This window comes from Bufo bufo, chromosome 5, assembly GCF_905171765.1.
Source record: "Bufo bufo chromosome 5, aBufBuf1.1, whole genome shotgun sequence".
NCBI classification, from domain to species: Eukaryota; Metazoa; Chordata; class Amphibia; order Anura; family Bufonidae; genus Bufo; species Bufo bufo.
The window spans coordinates 16,927,191-16,954,623 of NC_053393.1; the positions used below are offsets into that span (position 1 = coordinate 16,927,191).

The 27,433-nt window shown below is 46.5% G+C and overlaps 1 protein-coding gene across 2 annotated transcripts in view; it reads left to right on the forward strand.

Annotated features, from left to right (window-relative positions):
* Nucleotides 1-27,433, forward strand: part of LOC121001064 (cytochrome P450 2C39-like) — a 160,232-nt gene that overhangs the window by 81,336 nt on the left and 51,463 nt on the right. For both annotated transcript variants that reach the window (XM_040431961.1, XM_040431960.1), the window contains one exon: nucleotides 5,929-6,070. In XM_040431961.1, coding sequence (XP_040287895.1) covers nucleotides 5,929-6,070 — 142 coding nt within the window. The remainder of the gene's footprint in view (nucleotides 1-5,928; nucleotides 6,071-27,433) is intronic.

Below are 27,433 nucleotides of genomic sequence, written 5' to 3' on the forward strand. Positions count from 1 at the left end.
GAGTCAAGTGCTCCAATATATTCACAATTGCACTAATCGGCAGTGATTCGAATATTTTTTCGCACTACGTGCAACTTCACATTCTAGCAGGTCTGACTACAGATCACTGATTGGTGCACTAAGTATTGTTGTGAACTTGACATTGCTTCCTTCTCATTGGCCAACAAGCAAGAAGCAGAAAGGAATCATCTGTTCAGATGGAAAAAAAATGCTGAATATTCGATATAATGAATATATAGCACTATATTCTAAATATTCGCGAATTCTCGAAGTGGCGATATTCACGATAAAAATTTGAATATTCGTGCTCAACACTACTCTCCAGCTGGGAAGTTAGGTTCATTCCAAATATCCAAAGGTTTAGGCCTTCCCGGAAAAGCGTTTAAGCTGGTCTATCACATTCCTTAATTAGAGAACAATCTGATCCCTTTATCCAACATTCCATGCATTCAAAGGACTTCATATTAGTGTTGATTGAACACCAACGTGCTCGGGTGCTTGGGCCGAGCACATTAGGATGCTCCGGTGCTCTACCAAGCACCCGAGTATAATGGAAGTCAATGGGACAACCCGAGCATTAAACCAGGCACCCCCTGCTCTGAAGAGGGGAGGGTGCCTGGTTCATAAGAAAAGGTCAGAAATTGATGGAAACACCACCAAAATGGTTTGGGAACAGCATGGGGAGGATGTCTGGATGCATCTTGGACTCCCAGGTCGCTTCTGGGAACGATGTTGTCCAAGTGGTAAAATGTTTAGGTGCACACGTTACACTGGAGATGTGGCGCAGCTAATCTCGCTGTCCGCAGCGGACACGTCTATTGAAAAAGTACACTGGATGTCACAGATATTTTTGGGATGTGCACACTTTACACAGGAGATAATTTCACTGTCTACAGCGACCTATTAGACGCTATTTAGCGCAGGATGCGCTAAAAATATATATTGCTGATGTCACACACAATAGTCCTTAAAAGGACTTTTGGGTCTCTGAAAAGTTTTTGCAATAAAAATCTTCCAATAACACTCCCTACATTGTCTTTCCCTTCCTATGCTCAGCTCTACCTGACCAAGGGTCCATTCACACGTCCGTAGTGTATTGTGGATCTGCAAATTGCGGATCCGCAATACACCCGGCTGGCACCCCCATAGAACTGTTTATTCTTGTCCGCAATTGCAGACAAGAATAGGACATGTTCTATTTTTTTCGGAGCAGCAGACCGGAAGATCGGGGGGGGGGGGCCTTCGGAAATGCGGATGCGGACAGCACATTGTGTGCTGTCCGCATCCATTCCTGCCCCATAGAGAATGAATAGGTCCGCACCCATTCCGCACAATTGCGGAACAGGTGCGGACAACACTTGCGGACGTGTGAATGGAGCCTAACAATGAGCCGAACACGTGTCATCGGGTGCTTTATAGCACCCGATGACGTGTTCCGGCCAGACAATCACTATAATGCCAGTAACCAACATGGCTACGGCATTACAGTGAAGGGCAGTACTTACCTGCATGTTCATTGGCTGGTGCAAGGATTTTTGCCACCCTAGGCAAAAGCTAATTTTGCCGCCCCCTTGACTCCGCCCATTGACCACGCCCCGTTACCCGCCCCTTTACCCACCCTCCATTATGTAATTTGCCCCCCAGTGCTCCACTAAGTAATACTGCCCCCACAGACAGTGCACAGTCACACTGCCCTCCAGCCAGGCTCCATTATGTAATTTGAAATTGCCGCCAAAACCCCCCCACCCACGTACGTACTTGTGTCTCTCGCTGACGCTGATGATCCTGTAGTCTAGTCTGTACTTGCCGCCGGTGTCCAATGATATTTCCCTACCCGGTAATACTTCAATACCCTGAGTCGTCACATCACTTCCTGTTGTGACGTCCCGGATATGACGTTGCATAAGATCATGTGTATCGGCGCGAGATCCCGCGAGACCCGTGACCACCGGTCTCGTGGGATCTTGCGCCGAAGTGACTGAAAAAACTCAATGCCGGTGTTCTGCCACTTTTCTATACCCGGACAAAAGTCTATACCCGGAAGTGATGTAGCTGCACCGGAAGTCACGTGGACGCGTTGGAATCAGCTGGAGGAGGGGGTGTGCGCGCTGCGCAAGCGCATTCGGCTAAAGTATAGTAATCTGGCAGAACGCCGCGAGCCCGTAATCTACATTAATTTGTACCCTCGCGGGCTTGCTTCGCTCGCCATGCATCGGGCTCGGCCTCGCTGCACTCGGCATTTGCTAAAACGAACTCTATGCCGCCATTGATAGTAAAGAAAGAAATGGATGGTAAAGAAAGAGATGCATGGTAAAGAAAGAGATGGATAGTAAAGAAATGGAGGGCTGGGAAAATGCAGGGGCGTTCTGCCAGATTAACATACTTTAGCAGAATGCGCTTGCGCAGCGCGCACACCCCCTCCTCCAGCTGATTCCAATGCATCTGCGTGACTTCCGGTGCAGCTACATCACTTCCGGGTATAGACTTTTGTCCGGGTATAGAAAAGTGGCAAAACACTGGCGCAGGCGCGCAGGATCGCAGCGCATCCATGATCCGGCCGGCAAGTACAGGAACGAACAGAAGGAGTCAAGCAGCCGCAGGAGATGATGTCAGAGATGGATCACAAGTAGGGGGCGTGGCGTGGGCGGCGGCTAGTCGGGATTCGGCTCTATGCGGTGGCCTACTCTGCTTATGAGTGGCGCCAGCCCTGTTCGCAGCCAAGAAACGTGTGGGGAGGAGACTCGAGCATTGCGCTCGAGCACATGCGGTACTCGGCCAAGTACCGCCATGTGCCAAGCATCGAGATGCCGAGCCAAACCGGTGTTTGGCCAAGCATGCTTGATCATCACTATTTCATATCTGTACACACAGATACCGACTGGTTCATGCGGGTTTATGTGTGTTTAGTATACTGATGGCTGGATCAAAGTACAACAAGCACGGTTTTACTTTTATTCTTGTAGATTGCTTGCATTATTGATTTTTTTGGTTCTCTAATTTTGTCTGTAGCTGTTCCTGCTGAATTGTAAAGTGCTGAAGAATATGTTGGCTCCATATAAACATTATTATTATTATTATTATTATTAGTTGCTTTCTGGGAAGAGTCAGGAGAAGCTAACAGCCTGTATAATATTTCAGAGCTGCCCTCACTATTCTGCAGGTTATCGGTAAACTTGTGGACAGACGCTAGGAGAGAACAAGGAGATAGGGCTCTTTTATAGAGAATGAACCCTCCTACAAGAGCTCAGCCCTGATAACGGCCTCCAGTAATTGTGCCAATCCTTCAAGAAATGGGTTGATACGTGTTTAACAGGTGATGCAGTCATTTTATGGAGCTGATAAAATAATTTGTCTGCAACACATTCTTTTGTATAAAAAATAATTTTCTGTGACAAGTAAACAGTATGGGGACAAATGATCATAGTTACGATCATTCATCCCCATACCACATGTATAAGCGAACAATGATTGGAAAGGAATGGTTTGTTCCCAATCATTTCCCTGCGTATGAGCCCTACTGAGGGGGAGCTGGTGTGAGCTCTGCTTGTTCAGATGCTGTGTATATACAGGAGTCCGGCATGAAGTCAGGACATGGACAGATCATTTCTATCACCGTAAAGCCTCATTCACATGTCAGTGTTTTGGTCAGTGATTTCCACCAGTGATTGTGAGCCAAATCCAGGAGTGGAGTCTCCACAGACATAAAGTATAGGGAAAAGATCTGCACCTGTTCTGTGTTTAGAGCTGCACCTGGTTTGGGCTGGGAATCACTGATGGGAATCACTGACCGAACACTGACTGTGTGAATGAGGCATAAGAATGATTATAAACCAACATATAACCTCTGTCTGTCCCATCCTCACATTGTCCATGATGATCTGAAGAAACAATCTTAGCCCAGTGGTCCATGGTTTGCCTGACCCTAAAAAAATCTGCAGTCGAAAGAAAAAGTAAGTGATCCCTTTGGATTGACCTGGATTTCTGCATTGATTACAAATAAAATGTGGTCTGATTTTTATTTAAATAACAAATAAAGACAATCTAACTAAACGAATAAGACACAAACACTTCTACCAGTCATGTTTTTTACTAAGCAATTTGAGCAGAAATTCACAGTTCAGAAAGAAACAGTAATCAAACCCATTATTTAATTAATCTGTAGAGGGTGCTTTACAAGTAATCACCTTCACCAAATGTGTACACAATATTGAGGACCAATATTTGGACCATTCCTCCTCTGCAAATGGGGTTCAGTTCATCAGTGCACAACCATCTTCAGATCATAGCACCTCCACAGGTTTAAGGTCAGGACTCTCCAGGTCTTGTCACAGAAACTCTATAGGGTTAAGGCCAGCATTCTCACTTTTCTAAAACACAGCATTTCTTCTTTTTCAACCATTCTTTAGATGAATAGTGTACTTTAGGTCATTGTCTTGTATCTCTCAACATATCTTCAACTTGAGGTGATGAACTGTATTTATAAACCAAATAGCATAGAGTTCCTGATGTCATGCGCTAGCATAGAAACAGCTTTACAAGTCCGCAAAGGTCTCTGCGATCACAACTTGCATTCAAATATCCACTACAATGGGACTCGGAGCACAGATTCCAAGACAATGATTCTGCTTGCCTGCTGTGCTGCGCTTCAAGATTGTTGGGAAGCAGTGCCTGGCGTCCGCATGTGGTGAGATCATTCACATAATACCTATAAAAAAAACATTTATGCTCCGAGTTCCATTGTAGTGGATAGGTGATGCATTGCTGCTTTTAAAAATTTTCCAAAATTTTTGATAATCTCTCAGTAGAATATTTTCCAAGAATCATCCAGCTGATAGGACAAAACGTGCGATGGGCCGTAAATTGTTTTTGTAGCTAAGTGTTTCGAACAGATGAACAGAGGTTTTGTGGGTCTTTTGCCGTTACCCTTGTCAGGTCTTTCAGGATTGCCCGATGTTCCCCTTGGAGTGGTTGTAACAGGAAGCCCACTCCTGAGGAGAAGAGCAACAGTCCTGTACTTTTGTAGATAGTCTGTCTATCTAAGTCTTTAGCAATGCCTTTGTAGCCTCTCACAGGTCCATGTCCATGCATTTCTAAAACAAGTCTTCTAAGGTCTTTTGAAAATTGTTTGTTTCAAGACACAGATCGCAATAACTAATCTTTCTTGAGAAGAACAGTTTTTTCTCAGAAACCAGGTTTTATATGCCTTATAATCTTAACACCCGGAAAACCCACATTTCCAATATGAACTCCTCACCTGAAACACGTTTTGCTAATTAGCGTAGTTCTTGGAGAAATGGTTAATACACAGGATGACTTACTGTACTTTTTCTTCTTACACTGTGGATCCTCCTTACCCAATGGACAATGGAACCCTACTAGTGTCTGTTAGAGGTTACAGGTATCACCGGTGATGTACAGCTAATTGTTGGTTCCACCTGACTTACCAAGGTTTCAGGTTTCAGGCGGCTATTAGCAATTAGCAGTAAATTGTGAGCGCGGCTGCTACTGCTAATGCCCATGTAGTACCACCATTAGGGTACGGCCCCAGGTACCCTAAAGAATCTGCACCAAATAGAGTGGATTTTGCTGTAAAAATTATCATGGATATGATGCATTATTGCAGCAAATGTAAAATTCACACCTCATGTCATGTTAGGTGCAAATTCCACTCTCCACAGTGCATGGGTCAGATCTTCTGTGCCCAACTCCCATGATACATGTGGCCATAACTGTAGTGTTTTTAAATGGGTTTAGTTGGATTGAGTTTGTCTATAAATGTGACTTCATTTTATTAAACATCAATGCAGAAATCAAGGTAATTGGATAAGGGTTCACTTACTTTTTCTTGTACGTGTAATCTGTCACTACAATGAAGACATCTCCAGTATAATAACCACATACCTGACTGAATGTTCTTTGCTTCCTCAGGTGGAACATGAGATGGATCCAGATATCTGTGATACCAGTCTCCTCATGATGGTTATAGGACTTTTATCGGCAGGAACTGAGACGACGGCTTCTACCCTAAAATTCAGCTTGGTGCTCCTGGCCCATTATCCGGAGGTGCAAGGTATGGACGTCACTGACCCTGTACTCCGAACTTCTTTGGATATGAACTAACCCCAAGTGAAATAAATGGTGGTTGGTATATGGACTACTAGTGGCACAATACATATAAAATGGCCTCCTGCTGTTTGTGATGATTTACTTATGAGGAAGGGGGCATATGGTTTATGGAGGGGGCTTCATCTGAGCTGTGCCATGTTGCTGGCCATTTTCTGCTGTTTGGATTTAGTTATCACACTAGCGGCACGGACCTCCGGCAGGCTGTTCCGTCGGGTGAACAGTCTGTCGGATCCGTCCTGCCGCTAGTGAACGTGTTCCCCCGGACTGCCGCTCCGTCCACATTGACTATAATGGGGGCGGGGCGGAGTTCCGGCAGAGGCACGGCAGTACCCGGCGAGAGGCTGCCGGAATAAATGTCGGACATGTTGTAGTTTTATTCCGGCAGCCTCAATGTGGACGGAGCGGCAGTCCGGGGGCGCACGTTCACTAGCGGCAGGACAGATCCGACAGACTGTTCACCCGACGGAACAGCCTGCCGGAGGTCCGTGCCGCTAGTGTGAAAGTAGACTGAGTGCATATTATATTTTCAGCCAGAAATAAATTCTTCAAATGATATAAGTCTTCGAATGAGCTTTTATGCAGATTTCCAAGCATTCTGTGGGACCCCAGAGGTGGCTCTTACTAGTTGATGATGAACCACAAGGGTTCCAGTAAGAAATGCATGTTATCTCTGTTGCCCTTTATCTTGTAAAATATTGGTGCCAGTAAAAATGAACCGGAGACAACATGGCAGAGGCTGGGCTGAGCTGGAGGGCAGCGTGGATGTCTTGCCATCAGCTTCTTTACACGAGCTCCGAGAAGATAAATGGAAGGACAGGGAAATCTTATGGCCAGATAAGGGAAAGACACTGTGGAGAGAGAGAGAGAGAGAGAGACAGAGAGAGGGACAGAGACAGAGACAGAGAGAGAGACAGCACTAGTGTGAGCTCGAAGATGCTGCCGATTCCCATGTCTTGCTATCAGTAGAAGTGAGTGGCACCAGCCATAAAGGAGCACCACCTCAGGATCTCAAAACGGAGGAGACAGCTTAGCACAACAGAGGAGTAGAGGCAAGAGCTGGGACTGGCGAGGGTCTGCCTAGGCCCTGCATCCTGATGCCATACGATCAGGCTCCACACTATGGAAATCTGCAGATCAGTTTAGAACATATATCTCCACAAAGGCCATTCTCTGACAAAGCAACAATTTTTTTCTGAAATGCAAAAAGTACTCCAAGAATGCTACATTCAGTTCTATGGGGCTTCTGAGAACAGCCAAGCCAGTGTGCATGCTGGGAGTTGTAGTTTAACGATAGTGGGAGTAGCAGAGGTTGCTGACCCCGGGCCTAGTGTGACAATACAAACAGATATTACTTATCCTGTACTGATGCACTGTATATACACCGGGACACCACCAGCATGGTATTGAGTACAGTTTTGAGAACCTGGTCTTCAGACAGATACTAAGGGGGAGATTTATCAAACTGGTGTAAAGTAGAACTGGCTTAGTTGCCCATAGCAACCAATCAGATTCCGCCTTTCATTTTTCACAGCTTCTTTGGGAAATGAAAGGTGGAATCTGATTGGTTGCCATGGGCAACTAAGCCAGTTCTACTTTACACCAGTCTGATAAATCTCCCCCTAAGTATCTTAAATATATTGTCAGTATTTAAAGAAGAAGGAAATAGAGACCCTCGTGCTGCATGGAGTTGTCTTAAAGACTTAACCAAATTAGGAGGATGGGAGGTGCAAAAAAGACCCAACCCCTCTTAGACGGCTGTACTCCCCGGATCCACTGAACAGATATAGATCCCAGAACAGACTCCCTAAAAAATACAGACCCCCCGAGAAGATCTCCTAAATATAGATATTGTGAGCCAGTGACAGAAAAAGTGATTGGGGGTCGTTATACTTCCCTGATAGTTCTCTCATGTGTACTAGGCTCCAGGAAGTATACATCTTCTCCAGAGAAAGTTGGATGAAATATAAGAAATCCAGAAAACCAGAGTGTCCCTGAGTAGGGATAAGCGGACCCGTACACTGCGTGCAGAATTATTAGGCAAATGAGTATTTTGACCACATCATCCTCTTTATGCATGTTGTCTTACTCCAAGCTGTATAGGCTCGAAAGCCTACTACCAATTAAGCATATTAGGTGATGTGCATCTCTGTAATGAGAAGGGGTGTGGTCTGATGACATCAACACCCTATATTAGGTGTGCATAATTATTAGGCAACTTCCTTTCCTTTGGCAAAATGGGTCAAAAGAAGGACTTGACAGGCTCAGAAAAGTCAAAAATAGTGAGATATCTTGCAGAGGGGTGCAGCACTCTTAAAATTGCAAAGCTTCTGAAGCGTGATCATCGAACAATCAAGCGTTTCATTCAAAATAGTCAACAGGGTCGCAAGAAGCGTGTGGAAAAACCAAGGCGCAAAATAACTGCCCATGAACTGAGAAAAGTCAAGCGTGCAGCTGCCAAGATGCCACTTGCCACCAGTTTGGCCATATTTCAGAGCTGCAACATCACTGGAGTGCCTAAAAGCACAAGGTGTGCAATACTCAGAGACATGGCCAAGGTAAGAAAGGCTGAAAGACGACCACCACTGAACAAGACACACAAGCTGAAACGTCAAGACTGGGCCAAGAGATATCTCAAGACTGATTTTTCTAAGGTTTTATGGACTGATGAAATGAGAGTGAGTCTTGATGGGCCAGATGGATGGGCCCGTGGCTGGATTGGTAAAGGGCAGAGAGCTCCAGTCCGACTCAGACGCCAGCAAGGTGGAGGTGGAGTACTGGTTTGGGCTGGTATCATCAAAGATGAGCTTGTGGGGCCTTTTCGGGTTGAGGATGGAGTCAAGCTCAACTCCCAGTCCTACTGCCAGTTTCTGGAAGACACCTTCTTCAAGCAGTGGTACAGGAAGAAGTCTGCATCCTTCAAGAAAAACATGATTTTCATGCAGGACAATGCTCCATCACACGCGTCCATGTACTCCACAGCGTGGCTGGCAAGAAAGGGTATAAAAGAAGAAAATCTAATGACATGGCCTCCTTGTTCACCTGATCTGAACCCCATTGAGAACCTGTGGTCCATCATCAAATGTGAGATTTACAAGGAGGGAAAACAGTACACCTCTCTGAACAGTGTCTGGGAGGCTGTGGTTGCTGCTGCACGCAATGTTGATGGTGAACAGATCAAAACACTGACAGAATCCATGGATGGCAGGCTTTTGAGTGTCCTTGCAAAGAAAGGTGGCTATATTGGTCACTGATTTGTTTTTGTTTTGTTTTTGAATGTCAGAAATGTATATTTGTGAATGTTGAGATGTTATATTGGTTTCACTGGTAAAAATAAATAATTGAAATGGGTATATATTTGTTTTTTGTTAAGTTGCCTAATAATTATGCACAGTAATAGTCACCTGCACACACAGATATCCCCCTAAAATAGCTAAAACTAAAAACAAACTAAAAACTACTTCCAAAAATATTCAGCTTTGATATTAATGAGTTTTTTGGGTTCATTGAGAACATGGTTGTTGTTCAATAATAAAATTAATCCTCAAAAATACAACTTGCCTAATAATTCTGCACTCCCTGTAGATGTTCAGGTTCGCCAGGTTCGGCCGAACTTTGGTGCACTAAAATGGCTGTAAAATAGTCATTAGTAAGGGCTAGAGGGCTGCAAAGGGAAGCAAAATGGGGGTAAGAGCAGGACAATTGCCCTGCAAACAAATGTGGATAGCGAAATGACATAAAATAACATAAAATAGAAAAAAAATTAAGAATAATAATCTTGAACTAGGAGGTGGAGGTCAAAGTGGAGTAGGAGATTGAAGAGGCAGTAGATGTGGCGGTGGAGGAGGAAGAGTAGGGTTGCCATCTGTACGGGATTGACCCGGACAGTCCGGGTTTGTAATCCTGTGTCCGGGTACAAGCCTTTCTCAGACCCGGACACAGGATTCATTTCAAACTGCAGTTCAGACTGTCTGACTTGCTCGCTCACGGTCCTGACAGCTGGCGGTGAGTGAGTGGCGGCGAGTTGGACGAGGCCGCCGGTCAGGATGGATTGGAAGCCGGAGAGCTGGGGTCTGCGGGTGGTCAGGAGCAGGAGCACAAAGACGCTGCTGAAGGAGAGCAGCAAACCCTCGCCCCACAGCATGGCGGCCGCGCCGGGACTGAGCGGCTCTCACTTCCAGATCAGGCCGGATAACAATGAGACGAGCCGTGGGCCTGCGCTCCTCCCGTCCCCGTCTCGAGTGATGGTTCCCTGGGGGTCACTATTAATTCTGGGGCGCACTAATAGGGCCATTACTCTTACTGGGGCACACTAATGGGGGCATTACTATTACTGAGGGGACATTACTATTACTGGGTGCGCTAATGGAGGCTTTAATATTCCTGGGGAGCCACAGTATGACAGCGACTTCACACCCTGTGTTAAGCCACGCCCCCAAAACCACACCCACTTTGGGGTGTGGCTTAACTTGCCCGGTATTTTTTATTGGGAAAGGTGGCTACCCTAAGGAGGAGGTAGCCAAGACTGTTTTTGTTTTTTATTTTTTGTTTTTTTTATAAATTTGGGAAGGCCCCAAAACATTGGGAAATGGAAAAGAGAACACAAAGAGAAAGTGCACTGGAGTATAACAATGGCTGGGTGCTGCCGGTATACTTGTCTATTCAGCACAAGGTACGGCCAAGTCCTGTGGGATCCATGCCTGGTTCCTTTTAATGAACGTGAGCTTGTCCACATTGGCTGTGGACAGGCGGCTGCACTTGTCTGTGATGACGCCCCCTGCCGTGCTAAATACAAGTTCGGACAATACACTGGCTGCAGGGCAGGCCAGCACCTCCAAGGCGTAAAGGGCAAGCTCAGGCCATGTGCCCAATTTGGAGACCCAGAAGTTGAAGGGGGCAGACCCGTCATTCAGTACGTGTAGGCGTGTGCACACATACTGTTCCACCATGTTGGTTAAATGCTGCCTCCTGCTAAGACGTTCCGTATCAGCTGGTGGTGCTGGTTGTTGTGGTGTGCTGACAAAGCTTTTCCACATTTTGGCCATGCTAACCCTGCCTTCTGAGGTGCTGGCGGTGCCCCAGCTGCTTTGGCGACCTCTTCCTCTGCCTTCGCCTTGTGCTTACACTGAGCCCTCGCTGTCAGGTGGGAATGCCATCAGCAGCGCGTCTACCAGCGTGCGCTTGTATTTGCACATCTTCTGATCACGCTCCAGTGACAGAATTACGGACGGTACATTGTCCTTGTAATGGGGATCCAGCAGGGTGACTACCCAGTAATCAGCACTGGTTAGAATGTGGGCAACTCGGCGGTCGTTGCGGAGACACTGCAGCATGTAGTCGCTTATGTGTTCCAGGCTGCCCAGAGGCAACGACAAGCTGTCCTCTGTGGGAGGTGTATCGTCTGTGTCCTCTGTATCCCCCCATCCACGCACCAGTGATGGCCATGAGCTGGTCTGGGTGCCACCCTGCTGTAAACACGGGTCCTCCTCCTCATCATCCTCCTCCTCCTCCTCATCCTCCAGAACTGTGTCCTGGCTGGACAGTTGTGTACCTGGCCTCTGTTGGTGCAGGAACCCACCCTCCGAGCCACTTGCGAATGACTGGCCTAATAACCGTGTAAATGATCCTTCTTCCTCCTCTTCTTCCTCCTGTGCCACATCCTCTTCCATCATCGCCCGAAGCGTTTTTTCAAGGAGACATAGAAGTGGGATAGTAACGCTGAGGACGGTGTCATCGGCACTGGCCATGTTGGTGGAGTACTCGAAACAGCGCAAAACGGCGCACACGTCCTGCATAGAGGCCCACTCGTTGGTGGTGAAGTGGTGCTGTTCCACAGAGCTACTCACCCGTGCGTGCTGCAGCTAAAACTCCACTATCGCCTGCTGCTGCTCGCACAGTCTGTCCAGCATGTGCAAGGTGGTTCCACCTTGTGGGTACATTTCATATGAGGTGGTGAGCGGGAAGGCTGAAGTTCTGCTGCAGCGCAGACAGGCGAGCAGCAGCAGGGTGAGAACTCCGAAAGTGCGCACAGACGGCCCGCACTTTCTGCTGCAGCTCTGACATATTGGGGTAATTTAGTGTTGATCGCGAATATTCTAATTGCTAATTTTTATCGCGAATATCGGCGAGAAGATTTAGAATATAGTGCTATATCTTCGTAATTGCGAATATTCTAGATTTTCTTTCATCAGTACCCTCCCTACTTCTTGCTTGTGGGCCAATGAGAAGGCTGCAATATCTTTGTCTGAGCTTAGCAACATCTGTAGCAACCAATAGAAAAGTTGCCTCCCCCTTACTATATAAGAACCTTCCCAGCAGCCATTTTCAGCTTTTTTTTGCAGTTCTGACAGAGAGAGCAGTGACATTGTTGTGCTCTGCGCTTTGCTGAGTCATCTGGATCCGTATTCAATTAACCCCTTAGGGACTTAGGACTTACCGGTACGCCACGTTTGCCGAGTCCTTAAGGACTCAGGACGTACCGGTACGTCCTAAGTTTAAAAGTAGATTGCGGCACGGCGGGGGTTAATTGTGACAGGATGCCCGCTGAAATCATTCAGCGGGCATCCTGTCACAACGCTGGGGGGGGGGTCATAGGCGATCGCCGCAAACCGCATGTCAATTCAGACCTGCGGTTTGCGGCTTTTACCTGGTGAGGCGGCGGTGGTCGGCGGTGCCATCGGGTCCCCATGCGGCTGTAGGGGGGACCCGATGGCATGGAAGGCAGCGCGATGTCTAAGGAAGGCATCGCGCTGCCTTCCGGTGACGAGCCTGTGAGATCCAGCCCCCTGGATCTCACAGGCCGGAAGCTGTATGAGTAATACTCACTTTATTACTCATACAGCCAATGCATTCCAATACAGAAGTATTGGAATGCATTGTAAAGGATTAGACCCCCAAAAGTTCAAGTCCCAAAGTGGGACAAAAAATAAAGTGAAAAAAAAAGTTGAAAAAATAAAGTTTCCCCCCCCCCAAAATTAAAAGTTTTAAGTAAAAATAAACAAAAAAGGCATTTTCCCCAAATAAAGTTAAAAAAAATTGGTAAAAAATAGGGGAAAAAAAAAAGTATACATATTAGGTATCGCCGCGTCCATATCGACCGGCTCTATAAATATATCACATGACCTAACCCCTCAGATGACCACCGTAAAAAATAAAAAATAAAAACTGTGCTAAATAAACAATTTTTTTGTCACCTTACATCAGCAAGCGATCAAAAAGGTGTTTGCCCACCAAAATAATACCAATCTAACCGTCACCTCATCCCGCAAAAAATTAGCCCCTACCTGAGAAAATCGCCCAAAAAATAAAAAAAACTATAGCTCAGAATATGGAGACACTAAAACATCTTTTTTTTTGTTTTAAAAAAGCTGTTATTGTGTAAAACTTACATAAATAATAAAAAAGTATACATATTTGGTATCTCCGCGTTCGTATCGACCGGCTCTATAAAAATATCACATGACCTAACCCCTCAGATGAACACCGTAAAAATTTTTAAATAAAAACTCTGCTAAATAAACCATTTTTTGTCACCTTACATCATAAAAAGTGTAATAGCAAGCGATCAAAACGTTGTACGCACCCCAAAATAGTGCCAATAAAACCGTCATCTCATCCCGCAAAAATCATACCCTACCAAAGGTAATCGCCCAAAAACTGAAAAAATTATGGCTCTCACACTATGGAAACACTAAAACATGATTTTTTTTGCTTAAAAAATGAAATCATTGTGTAAAACTTACATAAATAAAAAAAAAAGGGATACATATTAGGTATCGCCGCGTCCGTATCGACTGGCTCTATGAAAATATCACATGACCTAATCCCTCAGATGAACACCGTAAATTTTTTTTAAAAAAAACTGTGCTAAATAAACCATTTTTTGTCACCTTACATCACAAAAAGTATAATAGCAAGCGATCAAAAAGTCACACGCACCCCAAAATAGTGCCAATAAAACCGTCATCTCATCCCGCAAAAATCATACCCTACCCAAGGTAATCGCCCAAAAACTGAAAAAATTATGGCTATCAAACTATGGAAACACTAAAACATGATTTATTTTGCTTCAAAAATGAAATCATTGTGTAAAACTTACATAAATAAAAAAAAGTATACATATTAGGTATCGCCGCATCCGTGACAACCTGGTCTATAAAAATATCACATGATCTAACCTGTCAGATGAATGTTGTAAATAACAAAAAATACGGTGCCAAAACAGCTATTTCTTGTTATCTTGCCTCACAAAAAGTGCAATACTGTATAGAGCAACCAAAAATCATATGTACCCTAAACTAGTACCAACAATACTGCCAACCTATCCCGTAGTTTCTAAAATGGGGCCACTTTTTTGGAGTTTCTACTCTAGGGGTGCATCAGGGGGGCTTCAAATGGGACATGGTGTCAAAAAAAACAGTCCAGCAAAATCTGCCTTCCAAAAACCATATGGCATTCCTTTCCTTCTGTGCCCTGCCGTGTGCCCGTACAGCTGTTTACGACCACATATGGGGTGTTTCTGTAAACCACAGAATCAGGGCCATAAATATTGAGTTTTGTTTGGCTGTTAAACCTTGCTTTGTTACTAGGAAAAATGGATTAAAATGGAAAATTTGCCAAAAACTTGAAATTCTGAAATTTCATCTCCATTTGCCAATAACTCTTGTGGAACATCTAAAGGGTTAACGACGTTTGTAAAATCAGTTTTGAATACCTTGAGGGGTGTAGTTTCTTAGATGGGGTCACTTTTATGGAGTTTCTACTCTAGGGTTGCATCAGGGGGGGCTTCAAATGGGACAATGTGTAAAAAAAAAACAGTCCAGCAAAATCTGCCTTCCAAAAACCGTATGGCATTTCTTTCCTTCTGCGCCCTGCCGTGTGCCCGTACAGTAGTTTACAACCACATATGGGGTGTTTCTGTAAACTACAGAATCAGGGCCATAAATATTGAGTTTGGTTTGGCTGTTAACCCTTGCTTTGTAACTGGAAAAAAATTATTAAAATGGAAAATCTGCCAAAAAAGTGAAATTTTGAAATTGTATCTCTATATTCCATAAATTCTTGTGGAACACCTAAAGGGTTAACAAAGTTTTTAAAATCAGTTTTGAATACCTTGAGGGGGGTAGTTTATAGAATGGGGTCATTTTTGGGTGGTTTCTATTATGTAAGCCTCGCAAAGTGACTTCAGACCTGAACTGGTCCCTAAAAATTGGGTTTTTGAAAATTTCTGAAAAATTTCAAGATTTGCTTCTAAACTTCTAAGCCTTGTAACATCCCCAAAAAATAAAATATCATTCCCAAAATGATCCAAACATGAAGTAGACATCCTCTGTCAGCTCTTCTTTATTAATCACATGTAGAAAACGGACATAGCCACCTCATACACGGCATGGACGTTAACGTCCATGCCGTGTATGAGGTGGCTATGTCCGTTTTCTACATGTGATTAATAAAGAAGAGCTGACAGAGGATCTCTATTGTCTCCGGGACACTCCCCTAGGGCCTCTGGAGCCGGGATTACACATTCCACCAGGAAGGTGAGCTGGATAAAGTTTTCCATATGAAGTAGACATATGGGGAATGTAAAGTAATAACTATTTTTGGAGGTATTACTATGTACACTGCTCAAAAAAATAAAGGGAACACTTAAACAACACAATGTAACTCCAAGTCAATCACACTTCTGTGAAATCAAACTGTCCACTTAGGAAGCAACACTGAGTGACAATCAATTTCACATACTGTTGTGCAAATGGGATAGACAACAGATGGAAATTATAGGCAATTAGCAAGACACCCCCAATAAAGGAGTGGTTCTGCAGGTGGTGACCACAGACCACGTCTCAGTTCCTATGCTTCCTGGCTGATGTTTTGGTCACTTTTGAATGCTGGCGGTGCTTTCACTCTAGTGGTAGCATGAGACGGAGTCTACAACCCACACAAGTGGCTCAGGTAGTGCAGCTTATCCAGGATGGCACATCAATGCGAGCTGTGGCAAGAAGGTTTGCTGTGTCTGTCAGCGTAGTGTCCAGAGCATGAAGGCGCTACCAGGAGACAGGCCAGTACATCAGGAGACGTGGAGGAGGCCGTAGGAGGGCAACAACCCAGCAGCAGGACCGCTACCTCTGCCTTTGTGCAAGGAGGAACAGGAGGAGCACTGCCAGAGCCCTGCAAAATGACCTCCAGCAGGCCACAGATGTGCATGTGTCTGCTCAAACGGTCAGAAACAGACTCCATGAGGGTGATATGAGGGCCCAACGTCCACAGGTGGGGGATGTGCTTACAGCCCAACACCGTGCAGGACGTTTGGCATTTGCCAGAGAACACCAAGATTGGCAAATTCCCCACTGGCGCCCTGTGCTCTTCACAGATGAAAGCAGGTTTACACTGAGCACATGTGACAGACGTGACAGAGTCTAGAGACGCCGTGGAGAACGTTCTGCTGCCTGCAACATCCTCCAGCATGACCGGTTTGGCATTGGGTCAGTAATAGTGTGGGGTGGCATTTCTTTGGAGGGCCGCACAGCCCTCCATGTGCTCGCCAGAGGTAGCCTGACTGCCATTAGGTACCGAGATGAGATCCTCAGACCCCTTGTGAGACCATATGCTGGTGCGGTTGGCCCTGGGTTCCTCCTAATTCAAGACAATGCTAGACCTCATGTGGCTGGAGTGTGTCAGCAGTTCCTGCAAGACGAAGGCATTGATGCTATGGACTGGCCCGCCCGTTCCCCAGACCTGAATCCAATTGAGCACATCTGGGACATCATGTTTTGCTCTATCCACCAACGTCACGTTGCACCACAGACTGTCCAGGAGTTGGCAGATGCTTTAGTCCAGGTCTGGGAGAAGATCCCTCAGGAGACCGTCCGCCACCTCATCAGGAGCATGCACAGGCGTTGTAGGGAGGTCATACAGGCACGTGGAGGCCACATACACTACTGAGCCTCATTTTGACTTGTTTTAAGGACATTACATCAAAGTTGGATCAGCCTGTAGTGTGTTTTTCCACTTTAATTTTGAGTGTGACTCCAAATCCAGACCTCCATGGGTTGAAAAATTTGATTTCCATTATTTTTTTTTGTGTGATTTTGTTGTCAGCACATTCAACTATGTAAAGAACAAAGTTTTTCAGAAGAATATTTAATTAACTCAGATCTAGGATGTGTTATTTTTGTGTTCCCTTTATTTTTTTGAGCAGTGTATTATAGAAGTAGAGAAATAGAAACTTGGAAATTTGCAATATTTTACTAATTTTTGGTAAATTTAGTATTTTTTTATAAATACAAATGATTTTTTTTAACTTCATTTTACCAGTGTCATGGAGTACAATATGTGACAATAAAACTATCTCAGAATGGCCTGGATAAGTCAAAGCGTTTTAAAGTTATAAGCACTTAAAGTGACACTGGTTAAAAAATGGCCAAGTCCGTAAGGTGAAATAGGGCCGTCCTTCTACTATCTAATTTAACCCCTTAAAGGGTTTCTACCACCACATTTTGATCTAATTAGCTGTCAGACACTAGCGATCTGCTAGTGTCTGCTGTACCTAACCATGCTATTGTGATTCCTTTCTGTGCAGCGGTTACCCTAAAACAACCTGGAGCGCGCTGGGCGGCGGAAATAGTGAGTGGACGGAGCCTCTAGGTGCTGAAAAGACGCCCCCATAGCACCTAGAGGTTAATTTGCATACCAATAAAACTACGTTTTTCAGGGTAACCGCTGCACAGAAAGGAATTACAATAGCATGGTTAGGTACAGCAGACACTAGCAGATCGCTAGTGTCTGACAGCTAATTAGGTCAAAATGTGGTGGTAGAAACCCTTTAAGGGGTTAAATTAGATAGTTAGTTAGCTCATATATATAATACAGATAGTTAGTGGGAGATAGTCAGTGTAGGTTAGATAGTAATATAGTGTAGATGATAGGTTTCAGTGCAAGGTGTTAGGTAGTGGGAATTACTGTGCTGTGATAGGGATTAGTGTCTCTGTTAGACACAGTGCTGTGATGTCACAACAATACTTAGTGCACCAGTCAGTAATATCTACTCAGACCTGATGAAATGTGAAGTTGCACGTATTGCGCAAAAATGTGCATCATTAGTGCCGATTTGTGCAATCACAAAAATAATGACTGGAGATAGCAAATTCTAGAATTCGCAAATTTATTGTGAATATTATGCGAAAAATTTATAAAATATCGCGAAAACGAATATTGCTCATCACTAGTTTCCACCAGACGGAATGACAGCATTTCAAAGGCCAGGAATTTTGAAATGCTGGCATTCAGGGCCATGGATCGCTGGTGGGTAGGGGGGTACTTCCTTTTTCTCTCCAGTGTTTGGGGGATGGACAGCTGAACGCTTCCATGGGACAGTGTGGAGATGCTTGGTGACGGTGGTGGAGGTGGTGGTGTTGCTGCCACATCCTCTGTTTGCGGGGTGGCAATTGCCATTGTCACTCCAGAGAGGAAGGAAGAGGCCCGAGACCACAGCAGAAGAGGGAGCAGGAGGAGCCTTAGATCTTTCGTGGTTTTTGAGGTGTGTACTGCACTGCAGCTCGTGCTTTGCATTTAGATGCCTGATTATGCAGGTGGTGCTCAGGTTTAGAACATTTATGCCTCGCTTCAGGCTCTGATTGCACAGAGTGCAAACCACTCACGTCTTGTCGTCAGCACATTGTCTGAAGAACTGCCACGCCAGGAAACTCCTTGGAGCTGGCTTTGGTGGGCTCAGTCCCTGGGTGCGGTGGGCAGTAGCAGGCGTACTGGCTAGGGGACGGACACTCTGCTTTTGCACCCTGCTCCCTCTTTTGCAGTGCGGCTGGCGCTTTGTGACCACCACCTCTTCCTCCGAACTGCACACGTCACTCGCAGGACCTTGATTCCATGTGGGGTATAGGACCTCATCATTCTCCACATCATCTTCCACCCACACTTCACCTCTACCCTCCTTACAGGTCTGCACACTGCAGAAAGCTGCAACAGTCCTCATCATCAAAGACGTGCTGCGGTGGTCCTCCCATGTCCACATCCTGAAACATAAGTGCCTGGGCATCAGTGCACTCAATCTCTTCCACTTCTGGGGCAGGGCTAGGTGGATGGCCCATGGAAACCCTGCCAGCAGAGTCATCAAAAAGCAGAAGAGACTACTGCATGACTTGGGGCTCAGACTGCTTGGCTGATTTGCAAACGGGTGAGGTGAAAGACAGATGCCCATGGGCTGCAGGTCCGGTCCGCGCTTTCAGCAGGGGACCGGATGGGAGATAATGTGAAGGAACAGGAGGCACTGTCAGCCAACCAATCTACTATCGCCTGTACTTGTTCTGGCCTCACCATTCGTACACCAGTATTCGGGCCTACAAAATAAAGCTGAAAGTTCTGTCGCCTACGTGCACCTGAGGAAGTTGTTTCATTTGGGCGTGTAGCTGGCACAGATCGACCACATCCTCTCCCTACAAAAGGAGCTCCACCAACACCAGCAGCTCTCCTCATTCTTGGCACATGATGGGGGACAATATGTGGGGCATTACTGGCACATGATGAGGGGGGAATCAACTGGGGGAATTACTGGCACATGATGGGGACACTTTTTGGGGTCATTACTGGCACATGATGAGGGACAGTATGGGGGGCATTACTGGCACATAATGAGGGGGGCATCAACTGGGGGAATTACTGGCACATGATGGGGACACTTTTTGGGGGCATTACTGGCACATGATGAGTGGGGCATTAACTGGGGGCATTACTGGCACATGATGGGGGACACTATGGGGGCATTACTGGCACATGATGGGGGACACTATGGGGGCATTACTGGCACATTATGGGGGACACTATCAGGGGCATTACTGGCACATGATGAGGGATACTATAGGAGCATTACTGGCACATTATGGGGACAATATGGGGCATTACTGGCACATGATGGGGCATTACTGGCACATGATGGGGATCCTATGGGGGCATTAGTGACACATGATGGGTTATACTATGGGGGAATTACTGGCACATGATGGGGGATACTATAGGACAATTACTGCCACATGATGGGGGACTCTATGGGGCATTACTGGTACATGATGGGGGACACAATGGGGGCATTACAGGCACATCATGGGGGACACTATGGTGGCATCTACTGGCACATCCTGGTGGACACTATGGGGGCATCTACTGGCACATTATGGGGGACACTATGGGAGCATTAGTATTTATGTGTACGTGTGTGGCATATATATGCTGTATGTAATGTAAACATGTGTCATGACGACGCGTGTCCACGGTTGAGTATGGAACCTGTTGTTAAAACTTTGAATACCACCCCTGGGTATATGTCACCCACTGAGCTAACAGACAGATTAACTATATTCATTTCCCTGTCACAGATGCAGTGCAGGTGTACCTCACACCAAAAATGGGTATATGTCACCCGCCGAACTTACAGACGGATTAACTATTATATTTTTGTGTCAGGGTGCAAAGATGGTGCATTGCACCCACAAATGATTGCTATACACTGCGTGCAGAATTATTAGGCAAATGAGTATTTTGACCACATCATCCTCTTTATGCATGTTGTCTTACTCCAAGCTGTATAGGCTCGAAAGCCTACTACCAATTAAGCATATTAGGTGATGTGCATCTCTGTAATGAGAAGGGGTGTGGTCTAATGACATCAACACCCTATATTAGGTGTGCATAATTATTAGGCAACTTCCTTTCCTTTGGCAAAATGGGTCAAAAGAAGGACTTGACAGGCTCAGAAAAGTCAAAAATAGTGAGATATCTTGCAGAGGGATGCAGCACTCTTAAAATTGCAAAGCTTCTGAAGCGTGATCATCGAACAATCAAGCGTTTCATTCAAAATAGTCAACAGGGTCGCAAGAAGCGTGTGGAAAAACCAAGGCGCAAAATAACTGCCCATGAACTAAGAAAAGTCAAGCGTGCAGCTGCCAAGATGCCACTTGCCACCAGTGTGGCCATATTTCAGAGCTGCAACATCACTGGAGTGCCCAAAAGCACAAGGTGTGCAATACTCAGAGACATGGCCAAGGTAAGAAAGGCTGAAAGACGACCACCACTGAACAAGACACACAAGCTGAAACGTCAAGACTGGGCCAAGAAATATCTCAAGACTGATTTTTCTAAGGTTTTATGGACTGATGAAATGAGAGTGAGTCTTGATGGGCCAGATGGATGGGCCCGTGGCTGGATTGGTAAAGGGCAGAGAGCTCCAGTCCGACTCAGACGCCAGCAAGGTGGAGGTGGAGTACTGGTTTGGGCTGGTATCATCAAAGATGAGCTTGTGGGGCCTTTTCGGGTTGAGGATGGAGTCAAGCTCAACTCCCAGTCCTACTGCCAGTTTCTGGAAGACACTTTCTTCAAGCAGTGGTACAGGAAGAAGTCTGCATCCTTCAAGAAAAACATGATTTTCATGCAGGACAATGCTCCATCACACGCGTCCAAGTACTCCACAGCGTGGCTGGCAAGAAAGGGTATAAAAGAAGAAAATCTAATGACATGGCCTCCTTGTTCACCTGATCTGAACCCCATTGAGAACCTGTGGTCCATCATCAAATGTGAGATTTACAAGGAGGGAAAACAGTACACCTCTCTGAACAGTGTCTGGGAGGCTGTGGTTGCTGCTGCACGCAATGTTGATGGTGAACAGATCAAAACACTGACAGAATCCATGGATGGCAGGCTTTTGAGTGTCCTTGCAAAGAAAGGTGGCTATATTGGTCACTGATTTGTTTTTGTTTTGTTTTTGAATGTCAGAAATGTATATTTGTGAATGTTGAGATGTTATATTGGTTTCACTGGTAAAAATAAATAATTGAAATGGGTATATATTTGTTTTTTGTTAATTTGCCTAATAATTATGCACAGTAATAGTCACCTGCACACACAGATATCCCCCTAAAATAGCTAAAACTAAAAACAAACTAAAAACTACTTCCAAAAATATTCAGCTTTGATATTAATGAGTTTTTTGGGTTCATTGAGAACATGGTTGTTGTTCAATAATAAAATTAACCCTCCAAAATACAACTTGCCTAATAATTCTGCACTCCCTGTAGGTCACCCACATAATTAACAGCCAGATTAATTATTACACTGAACAAAAATATAACCACAACACTTTCGGTTTTGCTCCCATTTTGCATGAGCTGAACTCAAAGATCTGAATCATTTTCTACATACACAAAAGACCCATTACTCTCAAATAGTGATGGATGAACATCGTCCGGGACTATTCGCGAACACGAAAGCGCGAACGCGATCAAATGTTTGCAAACCGGACGTTCGTGGCAGGCCCCATTCACTTTAATGGCAGGCGAACCTGAAAAACCTTCAGGTCATATTTGCAGCCAGCAAACACTTACTAGAAGTACACAAATAGTCCCACAACATGGACAGTGACATACCAGAGGGGGATCATTGGCAAAAATTCCCACAAAAAATATGTATTTTAATCAGGGGCCATTTTTATGTGTCTTAAAGGAAAACTCTCAAAAATGTGCCCTGCTGGAGCCTAAAAAATTTAATTTCCTATTGGTTTGATGTATACAAATGTGCAGCACTTCACGTTTTTGTATCCTACAGAGTCCATAAAAAAAAAATGCATACGTTAACGTAATTTTTTTTCTACTATGAAATGTATGGTGAACGAACGCCACTGTACGGCATTAGTCTGAGGTATCTGTTAACGCATACATTTTTGGTATGCATTAAATGGGTGGCAAAAGTAGGATGTGAACCCAGCCCTAGTGTCAGAATAAGCACCAGTACACACTGGAGCAGCGTGGCGGAGAGGGGAGGCCGCCATGTACTCACAGAGCGCTACCGGGTCCTGGTGGTCAGGGATGAGGAATGTGCTTCCCAGGGATCATTTTCTACTGGGAAATACAGGGCACAGTATAATACACTAGAATCCCTACAAAAGGCCTGTCAATGGTCGGCCATTGTGGCAAAGTAAGGGAAAAACCTCATATAGTATCCCACCATTCCCAGGAATGACTTTACTTGCCGAGTAGTTACAGGTCGGAGCCAATCCCAAATTGCCTCAATTTTGTTCACCTAAGATTTGATAACTCCACATCCAATGACATACCCCAGGTACTTGGTCCGTTCTAACCCTATCGCGCACTTTTTGGGGTTAGCGGTCAAGCCAGCCTTCCTAAGGGAGTCCACTACAGCCTGTACTTTAGGTAGACGACTTTCCCAGTCGGTTCTGTGGATAATGATATCGTCCAGGTACGCTGAAGCGTACCGACGATGTGGACGGAGTACAATGTCCATTAACCTTTGAAACGTGGCAGGAGCGCCATGTAGACCAAAGGGTAATACCTTGTATGTACTGATACAGCCCCTCTGGTGTGATGAAAGCCATTTTTTACTTGGCAGCCTCCATCAAGGGTACCTGCCAGTACCCTTTGGTGCGGTCCAACACAGAAAAATACCGGGCTTGGCCTAACTTCTCAATAAGCTCATCCATGGGATATGCGTCAAACTTGGAAACCTCATTAAGTTTGCGGAAGTCGTTACAGAATCGTAAAGTCCCGTCCGGCTTGGGTATTAGGACTATCGGACTGGCCCATTCACTTTTTAAATCCTCGATGACACCTAGCTGTAACATCAGCTGCACTTCTTCAGAGATGGCTTGTCGCTACGACTCAAGTACCCGGTATGGTTTCAACCGGATTCTGGCCTGAGGTCAGTGACAGTCATGTTGGATGATAGAAGTGCGTCCAGGGAGGTCCAAAAACACATCCGTTTTTCTGCTGACAAACTCCCTGGCCTCCTGAGTCTGTTTACAGGAAAGGTTGTCAGCAATCTTTACTGTAGCAACTGCTTTCCTCGTATCAGACCGCGGGACTGGAAACTCCACCCCCAGAAAACCCGGCCGGGGGCTGTTGTCCGTACTGGTCTCCCTATGTTTCCACAGTTTGAGCAAGTTTACATGATATACCTGCTCCGGATTTTTCCGCTACGGGCTGGTGTACCTTGTAGGTTACCTCCCCAACTTTTTCGAGCACTTCGTAGGGACCCTGCCACCTAGCCAGGAACTTACTGTCCACCATCGGCACCAGAACCAAAACCCGATCTCCCGGGTTTAAATTTCGAGCCCGAGCCTGGCGATTATAGACCCTTCTCTGGGCTCGCTGGGCTGCCTCCATGTGTTCCCTAACCAGCGGCAACACTGTCTCCATCCGCTCTTGCATTTGAGTGACATACTCAATCACAGTTTTATGCGGTGTGGGTTGTTGTTCCCATGCCTCTTTGGCTATGTCCAACAACCCACGCGGATGTCGGCCATACAGCAGCTCGAAGGGCGAGAACCACGTAGAGGCCTGGGGCACTTCTTGCACTGCGAACATGAGATAGGGCAGTAGCAGATCCCAATCCCTTCCATCTTTAGACACCACCCGCTTTAACATGTTTTTCATAGTTTGATTAAACCTTTCTAACAGGCCGTCTGTTTGCGGGTGATATACGGACGTCCGCAACTGTTTGATCTGTAGTAGTTTACTCAGTTCCCTCATGACCTTTGACATAAAAGGCGGCCCCTGGTTGGTCAGAATTTCTTTAGGTAGGCCCACTCGGGAAAACATCTCCACTAACTCTTTGGCTATGAGTTTGGGCGAGGTATGTCGCAGCGGCACCGCCTCCGGGTATTGAGTGGCATAGTCCAGGACTACCAAGATGTGTTGGTGCCCTCTAGCGTACTTCGGTACTGGGCCTATGAGATCCATAGCGATCCGCTCGAATGGAACCTCAATAATTGGGAGAGGGACCAGGGGACTACGGAAATGGGGCTGGTTATCTGGCAGGTTGGGCAAGACTTGCAATACTCCACCTCTCTGAACACACTGGGCCAGTAGAACCGCCATAGAATCCGTCCCTACATTTTCTGCTGGCCCAGGTGTCCCCCAAGAACATGTTGGTGGGCTAACTCCAACACAAACTTGCGAATCTTACGTTCACGCTACAGTGACGGAATTAAGGACGGTGCGTTGTCCTTGTAATGGGGATCCAGCAGCGTGGCCACCGAGTAATCAGCACAAGTAATAATGTGGACAACATAGCAGTCGTTGCAGAGACACTGCAGCATTTAATCGCTCATGTGTGCCAGGCTGCCCAGAGGTAAGGACAAGCTGTCCTCTGTGGGAGGTGTATCATCTGTGTCCTCTGTATCCCCCCAGCCATGCACCAGTGATGGCCATGAGCTGGTTTGGGTGCCACCCTGCTGTGAACACAGTTCCTCCTCCTCCATCTCCTCCTCCTCATCCTCCACCTCGTCATCCTCCAGAACTGTGCCCTGGCTGGACAATTTTGTACCTGGCGTTTGTGGGTGCAGAAACCCACCCTCGGAGCCACTTGTGAATGACTGGCCAGAAACCCTATGAAATGATCCCTCTTCCTTCTCCTCCTCCTGTGCCACATCCTTTTCTATCATCGCCAGCAGCGTTTTTTCAAGGAGGCATAGAAGTGGGATAGTAACGCTGAGAACGGCGTTATCGGCACTGGCCATGTTGGTAGAGTACTCGACACAGGGCAACAAGGAACACAGGTCTCGCATGGAGGCCCAGTCATTGGTGGTGAAGGGGTGCTGTTCCACAGAGCGACTCACCCGTGCGTGCTGAAGCTAAAACGCCACTATCGCCTGCTGCTGCTCGCACAGTCTGGCCAGCATGTGCAAGGTGGAGTTCCACCTTGTGGGCACGTCGCATATGAGGCGGTGAGCGGGAAGGCCGAAGTTACGCTGCAGCGCTGACAGGCGAGCAGCAGCAGGGTGAGAACGGCGAAAGCGCGCACAGACGGCCCGCACTTTATGCAGCAGCTCTGACATATTGGGGTAATTGTTAAGGAACCTCTGCACCACCAAATTCAGCACATGCGCCAGGCTAGTCCCAGCACATGCGCCAGGCTAGCCAGGCTAGTCCCAGAGCTGCTACGAGATTTCGCCCATTATCGCACACCACCAAGCCAGGCTTTAGGCTCACTGGCACCAACCACTAATGGTCTGTTGTTCAAGGCCCGTCCACAGCTCCTGTGCGGTGTGGGGTTTGTCCCCCAAACAGATAACTTTTAAAACTGCCTGCTGTTGTTTACCCCTGGCTGTGCTGAAGTTGGTGGTGAAGGTGTTACGCTGACCGGATGAGGAGCCGGTAGAGGATGAGGAAGCGGAGTTGGAGGAGGAAGCAACAGGAGGCAAACTGAAGCGCCCTGCAATCCTTGGTGGTGGAAGGACATGCGCCAAACTGCTATCCGCCTCAGGCCCAGCCGCCACTGCATTCACCCAGTGTGCTGTCATGGAGATATAACGTCCCTGACCGTGCTTACTGGTCCAAGTATCTGTAGTGAGGTGCACCTTGCCACAGATGGCGTTGCGCAGTGCACACCTGATTTTGTCCCCCACTTGGTTGTGCAGGGAAGGGATGGCACGCCTGGAAAAGTAGTGGCGGCTGGGCACGACGTACTGTAGGACAGCCACCGCCATAAGGCTTTTAAAACTCTCCGTTTCCACCAGACAGAATGGCAGCATTTCAAAGGACAGTAATTTTGAAATGCTGGCATTCAGGGCCAGGGATCGCAGGTGGGTAGGGGGGTACTTCCTCTTCCGCTCCAGTGTTTGGGAGATGGAGAGCTGAACGCTTCCGTGGGAAATTGTGGAGATGCTTGGTGACCCAGGTGGGTTGCTGGCAGATCCTCTGTTTGCTGGGTGGCAGGTGGCACTGTCACTCCAGAGGTGGATGAAGAAGCCGAGACTGCAGCAGAAGAGGAAGCAGGAGGAGCCAGAGACCTTTCTTGGTTTTTGAGTTGTCTACTCCACTGCAGTTCATGCTTTACACTTAGATGTCTGGTCATGCAGGTTGTGCTCAGGTTGAGAACGTTTATGCCTCGCTTCAGGCTCTGATTGACCACTCGTGTCTTGTTGTCAGTACATTGTCTGAAGAACTGCCCCACCAGGGAACTCCTTGGAGCTGGCTTTGGTGTGCTCGGTCCCTTGCTGCGGTGGGCAGTAGCAGTCGTACTGACTAGGGGACGACCGCTCCGCTTTTGCACCCTGCTCCCTCTTCTGCTGTGCTGGTGGCTCTGTGCGACCATCGCCTCTTCCTCCGAACTACACAGGTCACTCGCATGACCTTGATTCCATGTGGGGTCGAGGACCTCATCGTCCTCCACATCATCTTCCACCCAGTCTTCACCCCTGCCCTCCTTGTCGGTCTGCACACTTTCAAAAGCCACAGCAGTTGGCACCTGTGTTTCGTCATCTGAGAAGTGCTGCGATGGTCCTCCCATGTAC